The sequence below is a fragment of the Rhipicephalus microplus genome, chromosome X (assembly GCF_043290135.1).
Source record: "Rhipicephalus microplus isolate Deutch F79 chromosome X, USDA_Rmic, whole genome shotgun sequence".
Taxonomy (NCBI): domain Eukaryota; kingdom Metazoa; phylum Arthropoda; class Arachnida; order Ixodida; family Ixodidae; genus Rhipicephalus; species Rhipicephalus microplus.
The window spans coordinates 156,519,478-156,540,266 of NC_134710.1; the positions used below are offsets into that span (position 1 = coordinate 156,519,478).

A 20,789-nucleotide genomic window follows, 5' to 3' on the forward strand; every position below is an offset into this window, starting at 1 on the left:
TTTGAACTCCTTCAGCCTAATTTCATGGTATTGCATATCAAAACTCTATAATTTTAAAATCATTAACAGAACAATTATTTATATTTTCTTCATCTAAACTCTGAATTTTTTTCATTATATTAACTGCCGGTTCCAATGGCCCTGTAGCGGGTACGAGCCACTTGTAAAAGGTCAAGCAGGCAAACAAGTGACCGTCACCTGTCCCCGGCAGCAGACATGGAATGCTCGCATACGACAGAAACTGCCGAGTGGGCTGAAAAGCTTCCCCGTGTGCTGAGCAAGCGCAGGATCCCCGTCTTCATCTTCGCCTTCATCGGAGTCCTGACTGTGGCCGGCGCTTGCTTGGCTGCCGTCACGGCCGTCGTCCTTTACAGGTCAGCCAACGCACACCCAAGTCGTACGGCACGAAATCCGCGGTTGCGTATAATTAACTGCTTGGACAGCAGGATTAAGCCGTAGAACAAACATCGCGCACCGGCCAAGCGAGGAAAATTTCCGGATCTCCTGCTTACCGAGCTCATTTCTGAAAAAAGGCGTGGGTTGCAGCGCTTTTTTCCCTTTTTCTATTCGTTTTTACCTTTGTTCTCTAAATATACAAGCGGCCTCAGTTCAACTTTTACACCCATAAAGTGTCTGCAGACATATTGGGCTGCCCCTCTTAATAAAGTGTGTCAGCTCTTCTAAATTTCAATCTTCGCCACGAAGGTAACACCGAGATGCGCTCTATAATTTCGGGAGAAGTGCTGAGCCAGATACTGCGTTGGATTTAGCAGGACTTACGCCCCTGCGACGTGTCTGTTTCTGTTGCCGAGGTACCTTGTTTCTGGCGAAGAAAGGGCATCGTCCACTTCAGGGCACACCATTTGTTGTTGTCGAAATCGATACACCATTTTCTTTCTTTTTCTTCAGTCTTGGTTAGCCACGAACAACCGTGTCAAATTCTGTATTTAAGGGGTTTTCCACAAAAGAAACCAGACAAAAACTGCACAAAACCTACGTTAACTAGAACTAAATTGACAAACTGGAGGCCCTTTCTTGTATACGGCAACATGGCGGCCTCTTGGTCAATGTCTCCATTTAGAAACTATAGCGCATTGTCCAAGCTTCTTCTTGAGTTAGCGTACCAGAGATGTTTATATGATTGCACCTGGCGAAGAACTTTTTGTGGCAGCACAGCGAAAGCCAAGTTGGCGGAGCTTCCGTTAGTATGCTACCTACCACAAGTAGCCACAAGGTTTTTCGCTGGCAATTTCAATTTTACAAGTGTCCTCAGCACTCGAGCAGTCCTTTGTTAATTGCTAAAGTGCGTATTATACCACAGCACTTCACACCGGTTTTCACATGAGGTTACTCAGTTTGGCGATAATATTCGAATTATCGCCAGTGTAAATATATACAATGGAAAGAATTTTTTAAAAATCAAGCGTAACTATTCATGTAATTTACGAGCGGCCCGCTCAATCAAGTGCAAATTTAGTTTTCAGTGGACCTTTTATACCAAACACATAACTTAAATGTTCCCATTGCACTCTCGGCCGTGCGCTGTTCAACTAAAGAGTACAATAGACGGCAGTACCATTCTATGGCAAGCGTTACAGTATTATGTATTGTGGTAAAGCTTAAGAGAACTTTTTATTTAAAAATAAGTATAATAATATTTACAAATAACACTTACCACCCAAGAGTTTAGAGAACCAAACCTTGGGCGTGAGAGAAGTAAGCCATTTAAAAACTTCCATGGCATACAGGGCGAGTGTTGAACCACGGGCTGTTCAGTTTTGGCGATACACCAACTTCTCGCGTAATGGTGAGGGGACTCTACGACGTCTAAGGCCAGCAGCACTGTTTCCACATAACAAACGCGCTGTTCTCTCACGATGGTGGAAACGTAGTGATTGACATTCAACATTGACGTGTCGGGTTCGACAGCGGGTGAAGTTTTCTAAAATTGCGTTGTGTTTCCAATGTGGAAAGTTATCATTGCGAAATGCCATGCACGCGTTCTGACCGTAGGCGCTGACGAATTTAACGGTAGACAGGAAGTCTCACCAAAGCGTTCATATTTGTGCTAATGCACAACCAAGGATACCGACACTGTGTAGCCCATGAAATGCATCAAATGCATCATTTTCTTTGCGTATTGTTTGGGATAGTAGCTTAGACAAATTACTGAGTCGCCACAGATGGCCAGGTTGGCGGCTTCGAGGTGGCAATTATTAGAACCACAAACTGGTGCGTATCAAATCAATATATCATTACACACAGTTATTTCGCTCTATAGCAACAGTATGCAGTCGTCAAAACATCCTAAAACAAGCTGTTGCCTTCTTTGCTTCTCACTTGCTACTTAGGATTATCTGACAAACAGTAGTTTATATTTGCTGAAATTCAGTGAAAATATGTTTGCTTGGCAGGGAAACCAAGCACGATAACCAAAAATCTGTCAAACTATCAAAACAAGGAAATATCTTTTTATATTTTTCAAATTTTTTTGTTCATTATGCAAAAAGATATTGTTTATTACAATGCTCAACAAGAAGAGCACGAAAGGTAGAATACGTTTGGTTTCACGCAAGATAGCCTTCATATCTTTACATTCGCGGACTACACGCAGGTATACACAGTAAAAGAATTTGCCTTGGCGGTGGCATAAAAGAGTCTATTACGTGAACGCATGGTTGTAAACGTCTTGCTTCCAATCACACCCACGGGCGGGGCATCCCTCAAAGTATCGTTATGCATCGTGCGCATCTGTTCTTTGGCACCCCGCAAGATAGCGGAAAGGTTAAGGAAGCAAAATTGACCGTTTTGTAGCACGCAGCCACAAAAAAAACCTACAAATTTTTCAGAAGGAAATCTTCGTGGCCGCTGCGAATAAACACTGCTTTGCTCGGACATTTCTTCGACGTGCATTAGTTATCCCGCGTTTTCCAGACCTATGCCCGTAAAGACGATCTCTTTGGCTGGTATGTACCCACTGTGGTATGCTCATTCAGGCAAGTCTTGGTACATAGTACGTGTTACAGTCCTGGTAGCTGACACAGTTTGCGAACAAGGCTTCCGTATGGAATTCCAAACACCTTTTCTTTAAAAAAAACTAATTTGGTCGGTGTTCGCTTTTATTCGTCCTGTTTCGTCCCATCCAGACGGATTTCCGTCAAATACTCGATTTCATGTTGCACTCCATCGGCTCCGCATTTCCACCTGCTCCTTCGACCCCCTTCACAACGGTATGGATACGTTAACGATTCATAAGTCGTTTTCTCGAAGCAGTTTACGACCCGCCAGTATTATTGACAGGACTTGTTCCCCTGAATAAGTACTGCCTTTTAATACTCATGCACGCGCTCATACAAAAACGTTGGGTGCACCCTTAGCAAGGCCGAGCGGCATGTTACATACCCCATTACTGACAAGCAGAATGTCACGTTAAACGCACCTACACCCAGGCAACGCGGAACGGTTCGCAAGACACGTGTGTGTGTACGTATGTAACGAGTGTGTGTGTGTGCTTGTGTCCGAATTTAATTCGAAGTCGCCCATTAAGGCGTGCCTTAATACCATATCGCAGTCATCAGCATAAGATATCAGAAATAATGCCGACACTCATAATCATACACAGCGCTGTGGATATCTGTCTTTCAAAGCACAGGCTTTCACGGCATTACAATAAAAATCGAATATGCTTCCACAAAGACTTCTTTTTATACGCCTTAACTGACGTCACACCTGCTAACCAAAACTTGACTTTTTTCGAATTTCTTTGGGGGGGGGGGGAGGGATAAGGGTGTGCTGCAGTGCTGAGTCACTGATTCTTACCCTGTCATACTCATTACGTGTCACGCGAGCTAGCCTAAATTTCACAATTGGTCAATATTTTAATGTGAGGAGAGAGGGGTTGCTGCAGCTCTGGGCGACTGATTCTCATTATCTTCGGCGGACGTCCTTTGCAGGACGGCTGTGCACGATCTCACCATGGAGGAGGAGGCGGATGGGCCCATCGCGCTGTCGGGCCCGCTGCCCAATGGCATGCAGTCACGGCTGCGGCCGCTGTCCGATGGGCGCCGTGTCTTCTGCATCTACAACAATCGTGTCTCGGAGCGCCGGCCGTCGATGAACTTCACCATCGAAGACCTGAAAGTGAACTTTTGCGACGACGTCGTCTACGGCTATGTCGGCCTCAACGGCACGTCCACCACCATTCGTAGCAAGCATCCAAAGTACGATTTTCTCGAGGAAGGCTTGAAAAGGTACGCGGCCCATACTCTGAAGCTGCTAAACACAAAATTGGGCATGGTGGATTGACATTACTGTTGCAAAAAATCGACGATGCCAGAGTGTTGTCAAGGGGTACAAAATCACTCCAAGTTGAACGAAGAGAAAGTGGTTTCTGTATCACCTTCACTGTTGCTACGTTCACCTCTTTACCACTCATTTCTTCATAAAGCACGCGTACAATATCAGCAATACGCACTGAACCTATCAGAATTTCGAGCTTGTCGGTCAGCCACTGTTAGCTCCGTTAGAGCACACAGTCGGAAATGCACAAGAAAAAGTGAAATCAGTTGGTCGCGCGAGGTAGTCCTGCGAGACAAGGAAAAACGGGTACGCGACTGCATAGCAAAGTAGGTTAAAAGACAACTGTAAACTGATATTCATCCAGAAATGGATACTTTGTGTCTTAATCACGTCACGTGAATTATACCCTACTGACATCACAGAGTGAAGCCACCATTGCACTCTTATTTTTATTCGCATACACCTCGAATTGTTGCTCACAGCCAACGCTGCTTTTTCGCTTTCAACAATAAACGCCGACGTCGCCAGTGACACCGACAGCAGCATTTCTGCGAAACAAGCTCTTTAACGCAATAAGAGGGTCGTTCATGATCTCGCACTCCCGTTAAATATACCCCCGGCAGACACGCGCTCTAAAGTCCTTAGACAAAAGGGGACATTATTCATGAAGGAGTCCAGGCGCAGTCACACATAGCAAAACAGTAACTCCGGCAAAGACTTTTTTCGGAGAAGAAGGCCCCGCATGTAATTCTCGGCCACTAAGAGATTGCTGTCGCATACAGTGCGCAGAATTGATGAATCGAAGGGAATACCTCGAAACACCATGGGCCGCCCTGTGAGTATTTCTTGAAATTTTTTTTATATTTAGCAGTAATACATATCCAGCACATGATGAACGACAAATATTTACTCTAGCTATACTCTCAAACGCCCGCATCGTGTTCCCAGCGCCGACATGCTGGTGTTGACAGTGGCACGACGCACGGTCGCAAGATATGCCTTGTCGCACGCACACTCTGTGAGTTGTCGCGTGCGTCACACGTTTGTGGGTTTCATGAGTGTCTTTATGATGGGGCCTTAATTACTAGACTTCTATAGACACCTCGCCTATCGAACACGGCTGCACCTGCGAGTGCGCTGCAAGGGATGCTCGCTAGCGTGCCTGCTATATATACGTGAAGGGTGTGTGCTGGACTCTCAGGCCTTCGCTGGGCCTCTTCTCTTTTGTGTGCACTTGTTCGCTCTTGTGATGTGAGGGAGTCTCTAAGGCTAGTTATCAGACCAAACTATGTGTTTAATGTTTATAATATAATAATAATGAAAATGAGATTAGTGTTTAACGCTCCAAAGCCCCGCAGGGGCGTCTGCCTAAGCAGGCGTTTAATGTGTAGCGACACCCCTGACCCGAGCCAATAGAGGGGGGGGGGGGGGGTTCGACTCCGCCCCGCACCTAGCCATGCGTGGCATTGCCGTGTACGCGAAAGAGGGAATCCTGAAAGCCGACGCTTGGTGGTTAAAACTTCAAGCCCCCCCCCCTCCCCCCAGCGGAGGCAACATACCCCTTTGGCCCCGGCTTCACTCAGACGGCACCCCTGGGCTGACCCACCCAGTGAAAACAGGCAGTCGCCTTTTCTTATCTCTCTCTCTCCACAACCTCGTCTTTTCTCTTTCCTGCCATCTCCTCACTTTCTTTTAGGGATTTTCCCTCCCATATTTTAAAAAAACTCAGGTGAGTCGCCGTTTGATACTATCTTATTTTGCATTCACTGCGTTTATCTCATTCACGAAAAATTCGAGAGCAACAAGCGTCAAGGCGACGTCAATTCTCGCTTTATCGCCATAACTCCGCTAATCCACCGCACAATCACAACTGCGTGAGTAACACTATGTATGAATAAAACGCGGCACGCAGGCACTGACACAAACTTGAAAACTAATAGCAAGAACGTGCGCTCCAAAACACTACTTCATAGTTGCAAGACCACTTTAAAATGCTGTTAGTGACGCGAAAACAGAAAGAGAACATATAAATTTAAGTTTTATAATTTGTTCAATATTTAAAATGTTTGTGTGTTTTGGTATCACGAAGTGTGATCCACGTGCAAAATGTCGTTTAGCAGTGTTTAGCATAAAAGTGTTTTAAGCAGAGGTCTACCAACTCTTTCGTAACGTGTTTACGTAACAGAAATACGTCACCAAAATCAACTCGATCAGATGGCAAAGAAAAAACTTAAAGAAACATCGTTGACAAGAGTTAAATTTACGACCTCTGGGTCCGCAACGATAGCTGACAGGCGTTTAACACACAGCGCGATATTTCCAAACGTATAACTATTGCAGTTTAACGTACCAATACGGCAATATCATTATAGAATAAGCCATAGTAGAGGGCCTTAAAATTTTGACCACCTGGGGCTTTTTTACGAGCTTAAATATAAGCACATGGGCTTCAAGCATTTGTCGCCTTCCCAGAAAATGCGGCTGCCACGGCCGGGATTCCATACGGGAACCTGCACCTTTATACAGAGGCAGGATGCGACACGAACGGGCCTTTTGTCTCTTACGCTTTGCCCTGACAGTTTCCTTGGTTCGCAGGGTAATGTCGTTGTCTGGATGTGGTAGAATGCAGTAATGCGTGGCATCCGTGACCAGCTCCGGCAACACACAGTAGCTACTGTCTCATTCAGCGCGTTTCCAATACGATAAGTGCAATTTTTGTCAAACACATTGAGAGCTGACAAATTCAGCCCAAGCCTTGCTCATGACATCCATTCATGCAAAAAAAAAAGCGCTACAACACTCGCCTGGCTCTCGCGCGACGTTCCCAGCTTGTCCTGTGAGAAATCACGGGCAGGCTAGCGGGGCGATACAACACGCGTCGCGTTTCTGTTAGCGTTTCACGACGCTTTGAAGGCATGCATATCAAGTACCAACGCGTATTATGTGTTTGTTTAAGCCACCTTTGCGCGGGATTCAACATATACAGTGCCCAAGTATATGTTAACAACTTCAGCTGTCGCAAGGGGTTAAAACTTATAAATTATGATCATGGGCGCTAGTCGTAGGGACGAAAATGTGCCATTATAGGCGTCAAAGTGGGTGCGCCCATATGAAACGGTGCCATATCTGCATAACACCCATATGTATTGTACAACCTGTCATGTCAGAGATGAAGAATCAACTACTTCTGAAAAGACACATTTCAATTTCGTGTTTTAGTGGTGCATATATGATGGAGGAACCAGCCATGCTTTGAATCTTCCAGCTTGCACAGGCAGCAATAGTCGTGCCGCGTGTTATTAGCGCACCTTCCCTCTGCATATCATTTCCGATGGAGGCCGAAATGTTGTAGGCCCGTGTGCTCAGATTTGGGTGCACGTTAAAGAACCCCGGGTGGTCTAAATTTCCGGAGCCCTCCACTACGGCGTCTTTCATAATCATATAGTGGTTTTGGGACGTTGAACCCCACATATCAATCAATTCCCTCTGCATATGGTCCCCTTAGGGCGAGAAGCCCCGCCGCGTTGGTCTAGTGGTTAAAGTACTCTGCTGCTGACCCGCAAGTCGCGGGATTGAATCCCGGCTGCGGCGGCTGCATTTCCGATGGAGGCAGAAATGTTGTAGGCACATGTGCTCAGATTTGGGCACAGGTTAGAGAACCCCAGATGGTCGAAATTTCCGGAGCCCTACACTACAGTGTCTCTCATAATCATATGGTGGTTTTGGGACGTTAAGCCTCATATATCACTCCATCAATCAACCATTAGGGCGATAAAATGGGTTCAATTGTAATTATTTTACTGTCTCCAGTGTGTGAGGAGATAACACTATTGAAAACTGGTTTTCTGTAAGTGGACCAGAATAAAAAGTTGGAAGATAAACACGTTCAGCCTATTTTGCTCAAATTTCTTTCATACAGAAGGGTATGCCGGTAACTGGCATTAGCCGTATCGCAGAACGCTAATATTCTGCGTGTTTTTGGTGTTGCCATAATTTTTAAGAACCACAGCAGTTCGCCATCAGCTGTTATGCGCGTCATTGTAAGCAATGCTGAGTACCAGAATGAGCGTTTAAAATCTTAGCAGAGGGGTGATTACAGGTTGTCGGTTCGATAGCAAATATTCATTTTATGCAATTTCACTGATGACCTTTCTACACAATTGTCACCGGTCTTTTGACTGAAGAAGGTCTCCGCAATCTCCCGTGTGGTCCCGTCTTCTAGCTTCAACAGCGCTTTCGTTTTGTTCAGTAAAAATGGCATTGACAATCTTTACAATGCAGGCAGACATTAGAAATTGGTTGCCTGTTCAACGAGATTATGTGATCCATTAGTCCATTATTCAAACAGTGCCCCGTTTGACCGATAAAGCACTTCGAACACATGTAACATTTCAAGAACATGTAACATTTCACTCGTCAGTGTTTCTCTTGTACATCAAAACTTGTGCTTTTCGCATACCCAGTGTTGTAAACGTTTTCTAATCATTTTTTAATACTTTGTTAGCCGTTTAGAAACGTGTGCATTGTTTCACGATTGACCGTACGCTGTTTTCTTGTTTTACTTGTTGTTTTTCTCTCTTTGCGGTTCGCTTATTTTATGCAAACCCGAAACTGATGTTTTTTTATGCCTTTTTTATTTCCTAATTTTTTGAAGTACGAAAGTTGACGCCAAATTGTTTTTTCATGTTTGTGCTCTGCGGATTTGTAATGCCAAGTGAAAAGGGGAGGAGCCTCGTCAAGCTGCTAACATAGCAGCTTTTTGCTCTTATCCTTGCGTTTTCTTTCCACAACTCTGTGAAAAAAATGCTCAATAAAAACTGAAAACTGAAACTGAACACAATATAAAGGAATACAATACACCATCCTTTCTGCACACTCAAGCTATCTGCCCATAGGGTTGACATCACGCCCATATTATCTTTTCGTGCCACCCTCAACTTTCTTTTCAACTCCTACGCTGATGCGACCTAACTTATTACTGGCGGAAAACACTACACCAATACCAAAACTGCTTCCCACCTTTTTCTTGCGATGAGAAAAGGCATGAACATATAGATTACTGACTTATATTTAAGAGAAGAATGAGCAGAAAAAAAAAACCTTCAGAAAAAAATTTCAAAGATGATTCTGTGATAACTCGGTCCACTATGCTAGCTGGGGAAAACATCAACTGACTTGGTACCGAACAACCGTGGTGAGGTAACACAGCAATACGCCATTCGCGAGCGGTGCACTCAGTTTGTTTTCAGTGTCTACAGAATGCCAGGAAGTCGCGCACACTGTGTTTCATCATTCGGACAGCTTCGCGTCATTTCGTGGAGCCTGAGTCATCCCACTTCACCTAAAATGTCATTTTAAACAGAACTAGGGCTGCTTTCTATAAACGTCATGAGAGCACCGGTAACACTGTGGTTCAATCTTATCGGTTTACGATAGGATAGTTTTATGCTTTTGGCGATAAGTTTGACAGCCGCTACGGTGATCCAGTAAATATGGTGCTCAATTGCTGACCTGGAGGTCACGGGATTGAATTCCCGCCACCGCAGCCGCATTTTCGAAGCAGGAGAAAATGCTCGAGGTCTGTGTAGATCGAATACGTACACGTTAAAGAACCCCAGGTGGTTAAATGTTCCGGAGCCTCCACTACGGCGTCTCTCACAAACATATCGTGGTTTAGGGACGTTAAAATCTATCCGTCAATCAGTCATCACTAAATAAAAATGTTGTACGGAACACAACACGTCCAAGTCTAGAATAAATGGCCAAACTATGCAAACAGGTTAGATTGACGCACGTCAATTGCCAATATCAGCAAACGTGCAATGCGCATGGTGTCACTGAGAGCTTTTAAAGCTGCAATTTGCCAGAAGTCTGAGGGTTTACAGTGCCATAAAATAACGAAGGTCGTTTTCACCAGTGTACACGAGGGCACAACAACTTGTCATTAATGGTTAATCCATTCTTCAAAGAAATGTCCCCTTCAGTGATGCGTATACCATCTCCTTGCACATCCCCGTTGGGTACACATTAGGAAAAAAAAGCTGCCAAACGTGATTGTGCTCTTGTTATATCGCATATTCATCTGCGAGTAAAACGGACAACGGCAAAAGCTTGTGTACAGTCGCGCTAAACATAATTTGCAACACGGGAGCGCGTGGCTTGATGACTTCAAAGATTGCGCATAGCGTCCACTAGCCCTTATCTCCATTACTTAACGCATTTCTCTCACTTCGATATGATTCCCAATATTTATTTATTTTTTGTTTATTTTATTTATTACATACTGCAGTCCTATAAGGACCAAGAAGGAGGGCAGAAGGGAAAGTTACATGTATCGCATGGTAGCGGTGAATACAGATCAATTACCATGTTTTGGTCATACACGAACAGTATAGATATATAAACAAATACACACATACATACATTTATACACACATTTTCAGGCAAAAAAAGAACGTTGCACAGTGCAAAACCAATTGTAAACTAGAAGGTTGCAACGATCACACTGTCTCTAGGTCAAGCAAACAAAAGCCATTATACAGTAGAGCTCGTACATTCAGGGACTACCCTAAAATTTTCAACTTTTTTTTTTCAAAAAAAAGACAAATACGCATTTTTCCCAACAAACAATGAAAACCCACGACTAAAACATCCTCAACCGTTCGAGAGCTACACAAAAACTAGAAAAGCACCAGCAATCGGTCAGCAAACCTCTGAAACAAAGACGATAATTATTCTAGAGCAGCAAACACCTTCGCTGAAAAAGCGGCCGCAGTTCGCGCAGAGAAAACCGAACAATAACGAAATAATATTTAGTTCTTCAAATAATAATGGTTCAAAGCCATGCACTACCTTTGAACCCGTGAGGCCACGCGCTTCCGGGCTGTTCATCATATATACAGCGTGCCTGTAAAACTTCGAAATATTTCAAGCTTTCTCCGCTAGACCACCTTTTCATGATAACTTGCGATCGAAGTTCTGCCATTCGAACTATTTGCAAGTAACAGAGCTCGATATCTTCGGATAATCGGTTCATACTTAGGGCGTTAACCTTAACCATTACACGATCCCAGTACTCGCATTGTTGCGTTTCTCGTGCTCTCCGTCTGAACACAACGGCTACTTTTTTGTACAAAAAGATAGGCAAAAGTCTAGAATGGATTATTTCAGTGAGTCAGTTACCCCTGTGACGTACAGGTAAAAAAATATGCTTGCAAATGTCGTGTCTTCATTTATAGTTGCGCTTATTGCCCGATTTGATAGTCGCTGACATTATAAAATTTTGCCGTAGGATAACTCGTTAAAAAAAACTTTTATACTACGCTTGACCTTAGCCTTCAAGATTAAAACGCGATAGCGTAGTCGGGCGCCGTTCGCCCTGAATTCGCATTTATCAATCGCTAGCCTAGTTTCGTTTCTTCTTGGACATCTCAACGCCGCCGCAAGCGAAAGAACGTCTGTGCGCGTACAATTGGCCATTATAAAGTATACGAGAATGCCTAATACAAGTAAAGCTGCAAAGTGCTCAATAAGTGAGTGTCATGCTGCACTCTTATGATGCAGTGCTGCTGCTGATAATGATTATTTATGCCTCGGCGATATGTAAAGAGTGGACATTTCAACTCACCACACGTTGCATATATAGCATATTTTGACTGCTGGTGCGCTTCTACGTTTTGGCCACGCAATATGCATAAGAATAGTTGAACTGCATGAAATTTGTATACTTTTTTTTTCGAAGCTGTTTCAGCCACCTGCGTCACTGTGGCACACCTGCTTTCCATACAGATAGCTTAGGTTCTATTTTCATCTTTCAGCATCTTGTTTGAAACCAACAATGCCGACGGGAATTACATAATTTCTGCGAAACGAGCTTTTTAATACGATCACGTTAAAAATAATTTGTGCAAAGCGGCAGTGATGGTAACGTTCTTATAATGTTGGCATTTCTCGACCCCAAAGGAGCAGTGAGACACAGTGCGTCGTTACAAAGCATATGTGATTACACTACATCATTCTAATGTTAGTAAACCACACTCTGACAATATCAGCAACACTAATTGAATAGCTTGATGTCACTATTTTCAGAATATCCATTAACGAAACTTCAGCCATCATATAGGAAGCGAGCAGGAGCTTGTGAAATCGAAGAAAGAGAGAGAGAGACAAAGTTAGGAAAGAACCTAATAGGGCTTGTCTTTTGGCTCATGTCAAAAATTAATCACTAACTTTGTCATTGCTGGATAACCACATGTAAATAATTGGTTTAATGGCGCCGCTGCATCCGAAGCGGTTTTGCAATGTTACTCTGACGAGCCTCGGTTTGAATTTTTCAGCGGTGGCACAGCCTGGTTTCAGATAATCGTGAAAAATCTCAGGCAGTATAGAGGCCTATAGCTTCTGTGCAGAATTCAATTACGCGAGAAGGGAACGGAATAGTGCAGTAGTGTCTCGGTCTGTGCTTGAGGCCGCAAGATTTCGCGCTTCAGGTCGCTAACGCATAATTTGGAGCTGCACGAAGCCACACTTAAGACTGAAAGTACTAAATAAGGAGCGATGGTGTAAAACAAAAGTGGATGCGAGCACTTCAAAAAAAGGGGGGGAGGGGGAGAAAACGGTAGATAGACGCTTCCCTCTTGATTGAAACCATGTGCTTGATCGCACGACAGCGCTCTCGATGTTTCGAAAGGTTAACCGGGTTGGTTGAAAAGAACCGCACCGCATTGATTCTGTGTTGTGGCAACAAAGTTTTTGACAGCTCAACAGAATGGCTCGAATGCGGTGTTTGTGAAGTGTGTATCACCCTGGTGTTTTCAACTTATATATTGAGAGGTGCAACTAGTATCACAAAATGTTCCACTGACCTCAATTAGTTTTACATGAAAAGGAAATCACAAACGGCAAAAAAAGAAATCCAGGCATCTCGACGAAGTGAGTTATGACTATTGGGCAAAGCACTTGGGATCGTTCTTGCCGTAAATTACCCGCGAGTTTGCCCATTTGCGCATGTAAATGAGTGATAACGCGCGTGTACAGTATATACGATGTGTTTTTGTCGTTGAGCCACTGGTTTTCGCGTCCTCAACGCCGAGGTTGTAGCTTGTTGTCGGTCATGCTGTTTTGCCGCTGCTTTCGGAGCACTCGCCTCCGGGGTAGCCTGCTGTCTGCTTAACAGTACTGTATATTTGCGGAAGTTGGCTTGGCAAGCCACCACCTGACGACCTGAGATTGCCTTCTTTTTTCATCTTGTTGCTGTTTTTTCTTTCACGTGTGTTTCTTTCTTTATTGCTCTCTCCTATTTTAACTCTCCCTAACCTTCACACCACCCTTCTTCGCACCCACTTTTCCCTCTCATTTTTTTCCTTCCTCCTCACTCTCTCAGATGTACGAAAGGCCTGGCAATGCTTTAGTCTTCTCCCTCTTCTCATCCTGTTTTATCAGCTTAAAATCCCTCTTCCTCAGCCTTACGCCCCGTTTCACCGCTTTGCTGCACTATAATAATTATGCATATATGCAGTACTGTTCACGTTCCTGTGAAATATAAACAAAAGGTTGTCCCTCATTCGTTCTCGCATTAGTAAATAGTTTCCAATTCTAGTTATTTAATGCGATAGCAACATGTCCCAGTAACATTTATAAGATCAGAACGTGCCGTTACTTCAAAGTTATATTTCAGTCTTGCAGTTAAAAATGTAGTGTCCAAGAATGAGTCAAAACTAAATGACGAACTTATATCAGGCGACATTCAACATCGTTGGCAGCTTACTAGTATCTGAAGTATCGGAGTTCAATGGAACACACGTATACGCGCTTTTTTGAAAAGCAGAATACATGCCTCCGACATGTCTAGCTGCAACAGTGGTGTTAGTCTGTCACGAGTTGCGAGATATATTTTGTAATTAAGATTGCGGAATAAAAAGGTAATAACATGAACCAATATAACTTTGTTTCTCAAGGGTTCGCTTATATAAGTGACTCTTAAAAGAGAAAAAAGAAGATAAAAGTGAGCCCTGTAACTCTCATTCAGGAGGAAGACACCTCAACAGTAGCTCACGAGAGATTGGGGTAAGGAGGTATGAAAAGGATAGCGAGGATTAAAGGTATAAAAATAGAGAGAGGCGCAGGTACAGCGAGAACACATACAAAAGTAAGGAGAAATTAGGAACGATGGACACGGTCGCAGGAGTCCGAGGACAGAGCACCACTCAGCGAGAGCTCTTGTCGGGGGCAGGAGATGCGTAGGGCGAGCCAGTCGGTCAGAGCTGCGCTGTCGTCGGAGATCGCGGGGCCACAACCAGTCGCCACAGAATCCAGCGAGCGCCAGAAAGAAATACTACATAGTCGTGTATAGAATGCTGACTAAACATTAGAGTATCGATGCGAAAGTAAACATCCAAATTATACAGGGTTCAAAAATGTTTTATGGTGTTCTTAAACTTCAGCCCTGGAACGTACATGAAAACGACATTTGCAGATAGAAAGAAGTGTAAATTTAAGGGCTCGCTTTCTTTGTTAGAAACAATAGTAATGACAACTAAGACACCATGATTCCAAGGAAACTATCGACATTATTGTCGTCGTCATCCTGACTACGCCCACTGCAGGGCAAAGTCCTCTCCCATGCTCTGCTATTCAAAAGAGTCCTCTGCTTTCTGCTGCCACGTTACACTTGTGAACCTCTCGCTCTCTTCTGCCCGCCTATTTTTTCATCTCTCCCTCACGCGTTTGTCATCTCTTTGAATCCAGTCCGTTACCCTTAATGACCAGTGGTTATCCTGTTTACGCAATACGTACCCTCCTTATGTCCATTTTTTCTTGATTTCAACTACGATGCACTTAACCCCCCCTCCCCCAATTGTTTTCTGACCCACTCTGCTCTGATCCTTTCTCCTAAACTACACCTGTCATTTTTATTTCCATCGCTCGCTGCATCGTCCTTCATTTAGTTGAACCCTCTTTTGTAAGAAAACTATGGGAAATGTTCTCAGTAGTAATTTTAATGCAAATGCGAAGAAAAAAGGCCGATCCCACGTATACAGTAGAAATTTATAATACGCGAAGCGCGATTGAAGAAGGTTGATATGCCACTTTAAAATTAGCACAAAGTTACGAGGTGGACGGACGTCGTACGCACTAAACATAGGCAGAAATGTTATGCGCACTCACGTATCTAGGTAATTGCAAGTATTTTGTTTATATAGCGTAACGACGTTACCACTAACGTTTGCAATACCATCTTCAGAAGTGCTATACGCATGTAAATTATGCCGTACATGCCTTTCATGTAATTATTATCACGATTGCGCATGGCAGTTGTTTTCGTCGTCCATTCACGTCACGTTAGCAAATTTTGTATATTGGAAGCTAGCGAAAGGGCCACGAGAGCGCTATGATCGTAGCATGTAGTCATGTTTCCTATGACATGATTGTCAAATTTATCATATTTGAAAGTGTCATTTAATTCACGTCACGTAATGCCAAATTTAGTATATGCGAAGCTAACAAAACGGCCGTGAGCGTGCTATGTGCGTAGCATGTGGTCATGTTTTACATTACACGCAGATCATGATTATCACGTTTGGACGTGTCATTTGCCACCGTCGTCCATTCACTTTTCGTAATATCAAATTTGGTATATGTAAAGCTGGTGAAACGGCCGCAATCAGATCATAAGCTGGCACCTAGCGATGTTCTCACATGACAAGCATGTCATAATTATCATGTTTGCACCAGTCATATACCTTCGCCATTTATTTACATCTCGTAATCCCAAATTTGGTATATGTTAAGCTAGGGAAACGACCACGAGCGCACCATGAGCACGGCATGTAGTCGTGACTTACATGACACGTTGGTCATAATTTCCACGTTTGGGCCTGTCACTCATGTTCGCCATACAGTTATGTCACACTATACTTATTTTGTAATAGTTCATGTTAACGAAACCACCGCAAGAGCAGCAAGATCACGACATGTATATCATAATATTCATGACATGCGTGTCCTGATTTTCATGTTATGAATTGTGACGTATGCTCGTCATACAGTCATGTTATGCGACACCAATTTTGGCAAAGATGCCATTATCAAAACGGTCAGGAGAGCTTAAAGTAGTCGTAGGCGGCTAGATAGACAGATAGATAGATAGATAGATAGATAGATAGATAGATAGATAGATAGATAGATAGATAGATAGATAGATAGATAGATAGATAGATAGATAGATAGATAGATAGATAGATAGATAGATAGATAGATAGATAGATAGATAGATAGATAGATACGGGCAAAGTTGCCGAAGTTCGCTAAAAAAATGCTGAACATTTTTAAAAAATCGGACAAAAATATGACATTTGCTGAAAGGAACTGAACCTGCGACTTTCGAATAGCATGCTTGACGCTCTATATAACTCTGAGTTACGGCGGCGGTAATTTCTCTTTCCAGTTTATAGGGTATACATGTGTATTTAAACGTCAGTGTGTCAGTCAGCGCCGCCAACAGCCACAACGGCTACTGTGTAGCACTATTACCTGTTGGCGTCACGTAGCATGTGGTCTTATTACAAGCTGGTAGCCGACAAATAATCAAGAAAGCGAAAAAGCGCACGAAAACACAAGACAGTGGAAGAGACGGACAAAACACTATTTCATTGTCTTGTGTTTTCGCGCTGTTTTTTTACTTTGTTGACCAGGTACAACAGGCCCAAATAAGCATTTTACTATTTACCAATAACCCCTCGCCTACATCTTGTTACGATCGGCAACTGGGCCGACGAGGGAGTGGCGTTCTTTCTCCGTCGAAGAATTTGCCTAAAGGCTGCCGGCCTATGTCCTCCACGTATTGTACTTCCTAGTTCGAAAACGAGGTGCCATGCCACCTGACGCTGTAAGCTGTTCTAAGAACCAACCACAATGGTTTCCGAGGTCGAAGCGTGTTCCTCAAAGAGGCAGCGGCGTCAGCCCCAATGACGACTCGCCCCGTTAATTGAGCCAGAAGTTTGCCGGATCCTGGTAAACTTGTTGCGGAAGCCCCCTGTCATGCACCCTCTCTTAGGAGCGTAAAATCCCTCACTCAGCGGCACTCACACGACAAGGAAGAGCCACATTGGTGCCACGTTGCAGCGCAGTAACCAGACCCCAATATACGAAGTTTACCTGGGCGGGTGTGGGTGTCACTCTCGCAAGTGGTGTGTAACAGTGCAATCTGCACCCATTCCCCGATCTATGAATCTGGAGAAAAGGTACTCTTCAATAAGCCACCCAGATTATTCGAGGAGCTCGCTATGTACGAAATAGAAATAAACCCTGTTAAGTTCTCTTTCCTGCTGCCTCAGCATCTTCATCCCGGGTCTCCGGTTTTTAGGCCAGCCGCAACAACCTGATGGTACCAAGTCTACCAGACCAAGACTCTCGCTAAGAATGAAGGAAAGAGGCGTAAATTTAAGGGCTCATTTTCTTCGTTAGCCGCAATAGTATTGCGAACTAACAGAAAATGATGCTAAAGAAAGTATATAGAATGTTATTAAAAGTAATTTTAATTTAAACGTAAAGAAAAAAAAGTGCACGAAAAGGCAACCAGCCGCTGGCAGAAAACCAACCATTGCAGATAGGTTATGCATCAAGGGGGATACTAAGAGAGAAAATAATAATTGCTGGCGGCGGCCCAATTAGCTAAGGTTAATTATTCAACTTTTTAGTTACTGCAGCTAGCGGGAACGTTTTTATTGAGAAGTGGGGTCCAGCGCGTTCATACACTATTCCACTTAGAAGAATTTTATCAACAGCCCTGCGCTCCGAAATATACCGCTGGAAAGTTTAATTGTGCGTTGCGTGATTACAGACGCAAGATAGTGAGTAATGCTGCAAAAACCCACCACGATGCGTCGTGGCAGTAGCGTGTGGCGTTTAATCTTACAGTGGGTCGAATGCGTTGGCGAAGATGATAACGGTTACTCTTTTACTACAAGCTGGTGATGGCAAGCAATGACTCATCAGGAATGACTCATCAGCACATCAGGAAGAAACATTGAATGCTCTTCACCACAGGAAGAACATCAGAGAGGAACAAGCTATCTCTAGGCCACTGCCTCTGCCTCTCGGGTTATCCTATATCTAAGGGCACAAGGTAGGGTGCAATTCGAAACAAATGTCACTTTATTATTACAATTTGGGAAGGGTGTCCGTTTGTGCACATTTTTTTCCAGGTTTGTGCTTTTCGTAAAGAGCATAATTCTTGCCTCAAAACCATTTTTTCAGAAAGCAAGTAGCGAGTAAAAACGCACCCAAGGGCGAGCTCTTCACATGCGCTCGAAGCTTGCTAAAGAAAACTTGACATATGAAAGCCAAAATGCCGGTAAAAAGTCGGTGGTGTATATAAAATTGTCAGGTAACATCTAAAAGACACTCAGAAGACATTGTATTCATTTATATTTGCATTTTATCTACGAAGTGCATCGCCTAAAACACTTCCGGTTCCTAGCTTCATTACATCTTAAGCTCGTGTTTGTCGATAAGTTAAGATGCTGAGTGTAAGGATGGTTTTCAGCGAGTGTGTGTTTCGCGACAACGCATGCAGTTTTCTTGTAAACGCGATATATTTCGTTGTATTAATATTCTGAAATCATTTCCGGGATTCATAATCATCATCATCATCTGCCTGACTACGTCCACTGCAGAACAGAAGCCTCTCCAAGGTTCTGCCAGAACTCAGTCCTGTGTATGCTGCTGCCAATTTATACCCGCAAACTTCTTAATCTCGTCTGCTCACCTAACCTTTTGTCTCCCCCTGACCTGCTTGCCTTCTCCGGGAATCCAGTTAGTTACCCTTAATGACCAGCGGTTATCCTGTCTACGTGCTACCTGCCCTGCCCATGTCTATTTCCTCTTCTTGATTTCAACTATGATATCCTTAACCCCCGTATGTTCTCTAACCCACTCTGCTCTCTTCTTGTCTCTTAAGGTTACACCTACCATTTTTCTTTCCATTGCTCGCTGCGTCGTCCTCCATTTAAGCTGAACCCTCTATGTAAGTCTCCAGGTTTCTGCTCCGTAGCTAAGTACCGGCAAGATACAGCTGTTATATACCTTCCTCTTGAGGGATAGTGGCAATCTACCTGTCTTAATTTGAGAGTGCTTGCCAAATGTGCTCCACCCCATTCTTATTCTTCTAGTTATTTCAATCTCGTGGTTCGGCTCTGCGGTTATTACCTGCCCTAAGTAGACATAGTCTTTTACAACTTGAAGTGCACTATTACCTATATCGAAGCGCCGCTCTCTTCCGAGGTTGTTGTACATTACTTTCATTTTCTGCAGATTAATTTTAAGACCCACCTTTCTGCTCTCCTTGTCTAACTCCGTAATCATGAGTTGCAATTCGTTCCCTGAGTTACTCAGCGATGCGATGTCATCGGCGAAGCGCAGGTTACTGAGGTACTATTTATTAACTCTTATCCCTAACTGTTCCCACCCTAGGCCTCTGAAAACCTCCTGTAAGCACGCGGTAAATAGCATTGGGGAGATTGTATCTTCCTGCCTTACACCCTTCTTGATGGGTATTCTGTTGCTTTCTTTATGATGCACTATGGTAGCAGTTGTTCGCCTGTATATTTCTTCCAGGATGTTTATATATGCTTCATCGATGCCCTGATTCCGCAGTGTCTGCATGACTGCTGATATTTCTACTGAATCAAACGCCTTCTCATAGTCTAGAAATGCTATGTATAGTGGTTGACTATATTCTGAGCATTTCGTGATTACCTAATTGATAGTATGAATGTGTTCGATTGTTGACTAGCCTGTTCAAAATCCTGCTTTTTCCTTTGTTTGATTGAATTCTAACGTTTTCTTAACTCTGTTAAAAATTACTTTTGTAAATAGCTTATATACTACGAAGAGTATGCTGATCGGCTTTTAATTCTACAAGTCCTTGTCATCTCATTTCTTATATATTAGAATGATGTTAGCATTCTTCCAAGATTCTGGTACTCTTCTCGTCAGGAGACACCTCGTAAAAAGGGTCGCTAGTTTTTTTAACACAATCTCTCCTCCATTCTTCAGCAGATCTGATATTACCTGATCTTCACCAGCAGCTTCCCCTCTTTGCATACTCTCCAAGGCTTTTCTGACTTGTTCTATCATTACTGGTGGGGTGCTATCAGAGTTACTGCTAGTTCTTTTAGCAATCTCGTGGTTGTCCCGGCTACTATACAGATCTCTGTAAAACTCCTCCGTTATTTTAGCTATCCTATCTATATTGGTAGTTATTTTGCCTTCCGTGTCCCTTAGTGCATACATCTGATTCTTGCCTATCCCAAGTTTCCTCTTCCCTGCTTTGACACTTCCTCCGTTCTTCAGAGCGTGTTCAATTCTCTCCATGTCATACCTTCTTACATCGGATACCTTACGCTTATTAATCAACTTCAAAATGTTGGCCAACTCTATTTTGTCTGTTGTACTTGGGCTTTCATGCTTTTACGCTTCTTGATGAGATT

The 20,789-nt window shown here is 43.5% G+C and overlaps 1 protein-coding gene across 1 annotated transcript in view; it reads left to right on the top strand.

Annotated features, from left to right (window-relative positions):
- The first annotated feature begins 216 nt into the window (after nucleotides 1–216).
- Nucleotides 217–20,789, top strand: part of LOC142775124 (endochitinase-like) — a 37,320-nt gene continuing 16,747 nt past the window's right edge. The window contains exons 1-2 of the mRNA XM_075876471.1: nucleotides 217–374; nucleotides 3,954–4,250. Coding sequence (XP_075732586.1) covers nucleotides 217–374; nucleotides 3,954–4,250 — 455 coding nt within the window. The remainder of the gene's footprint in view (nucleotides 375–3,953; nucleotides 4,251–20,789) is intronic.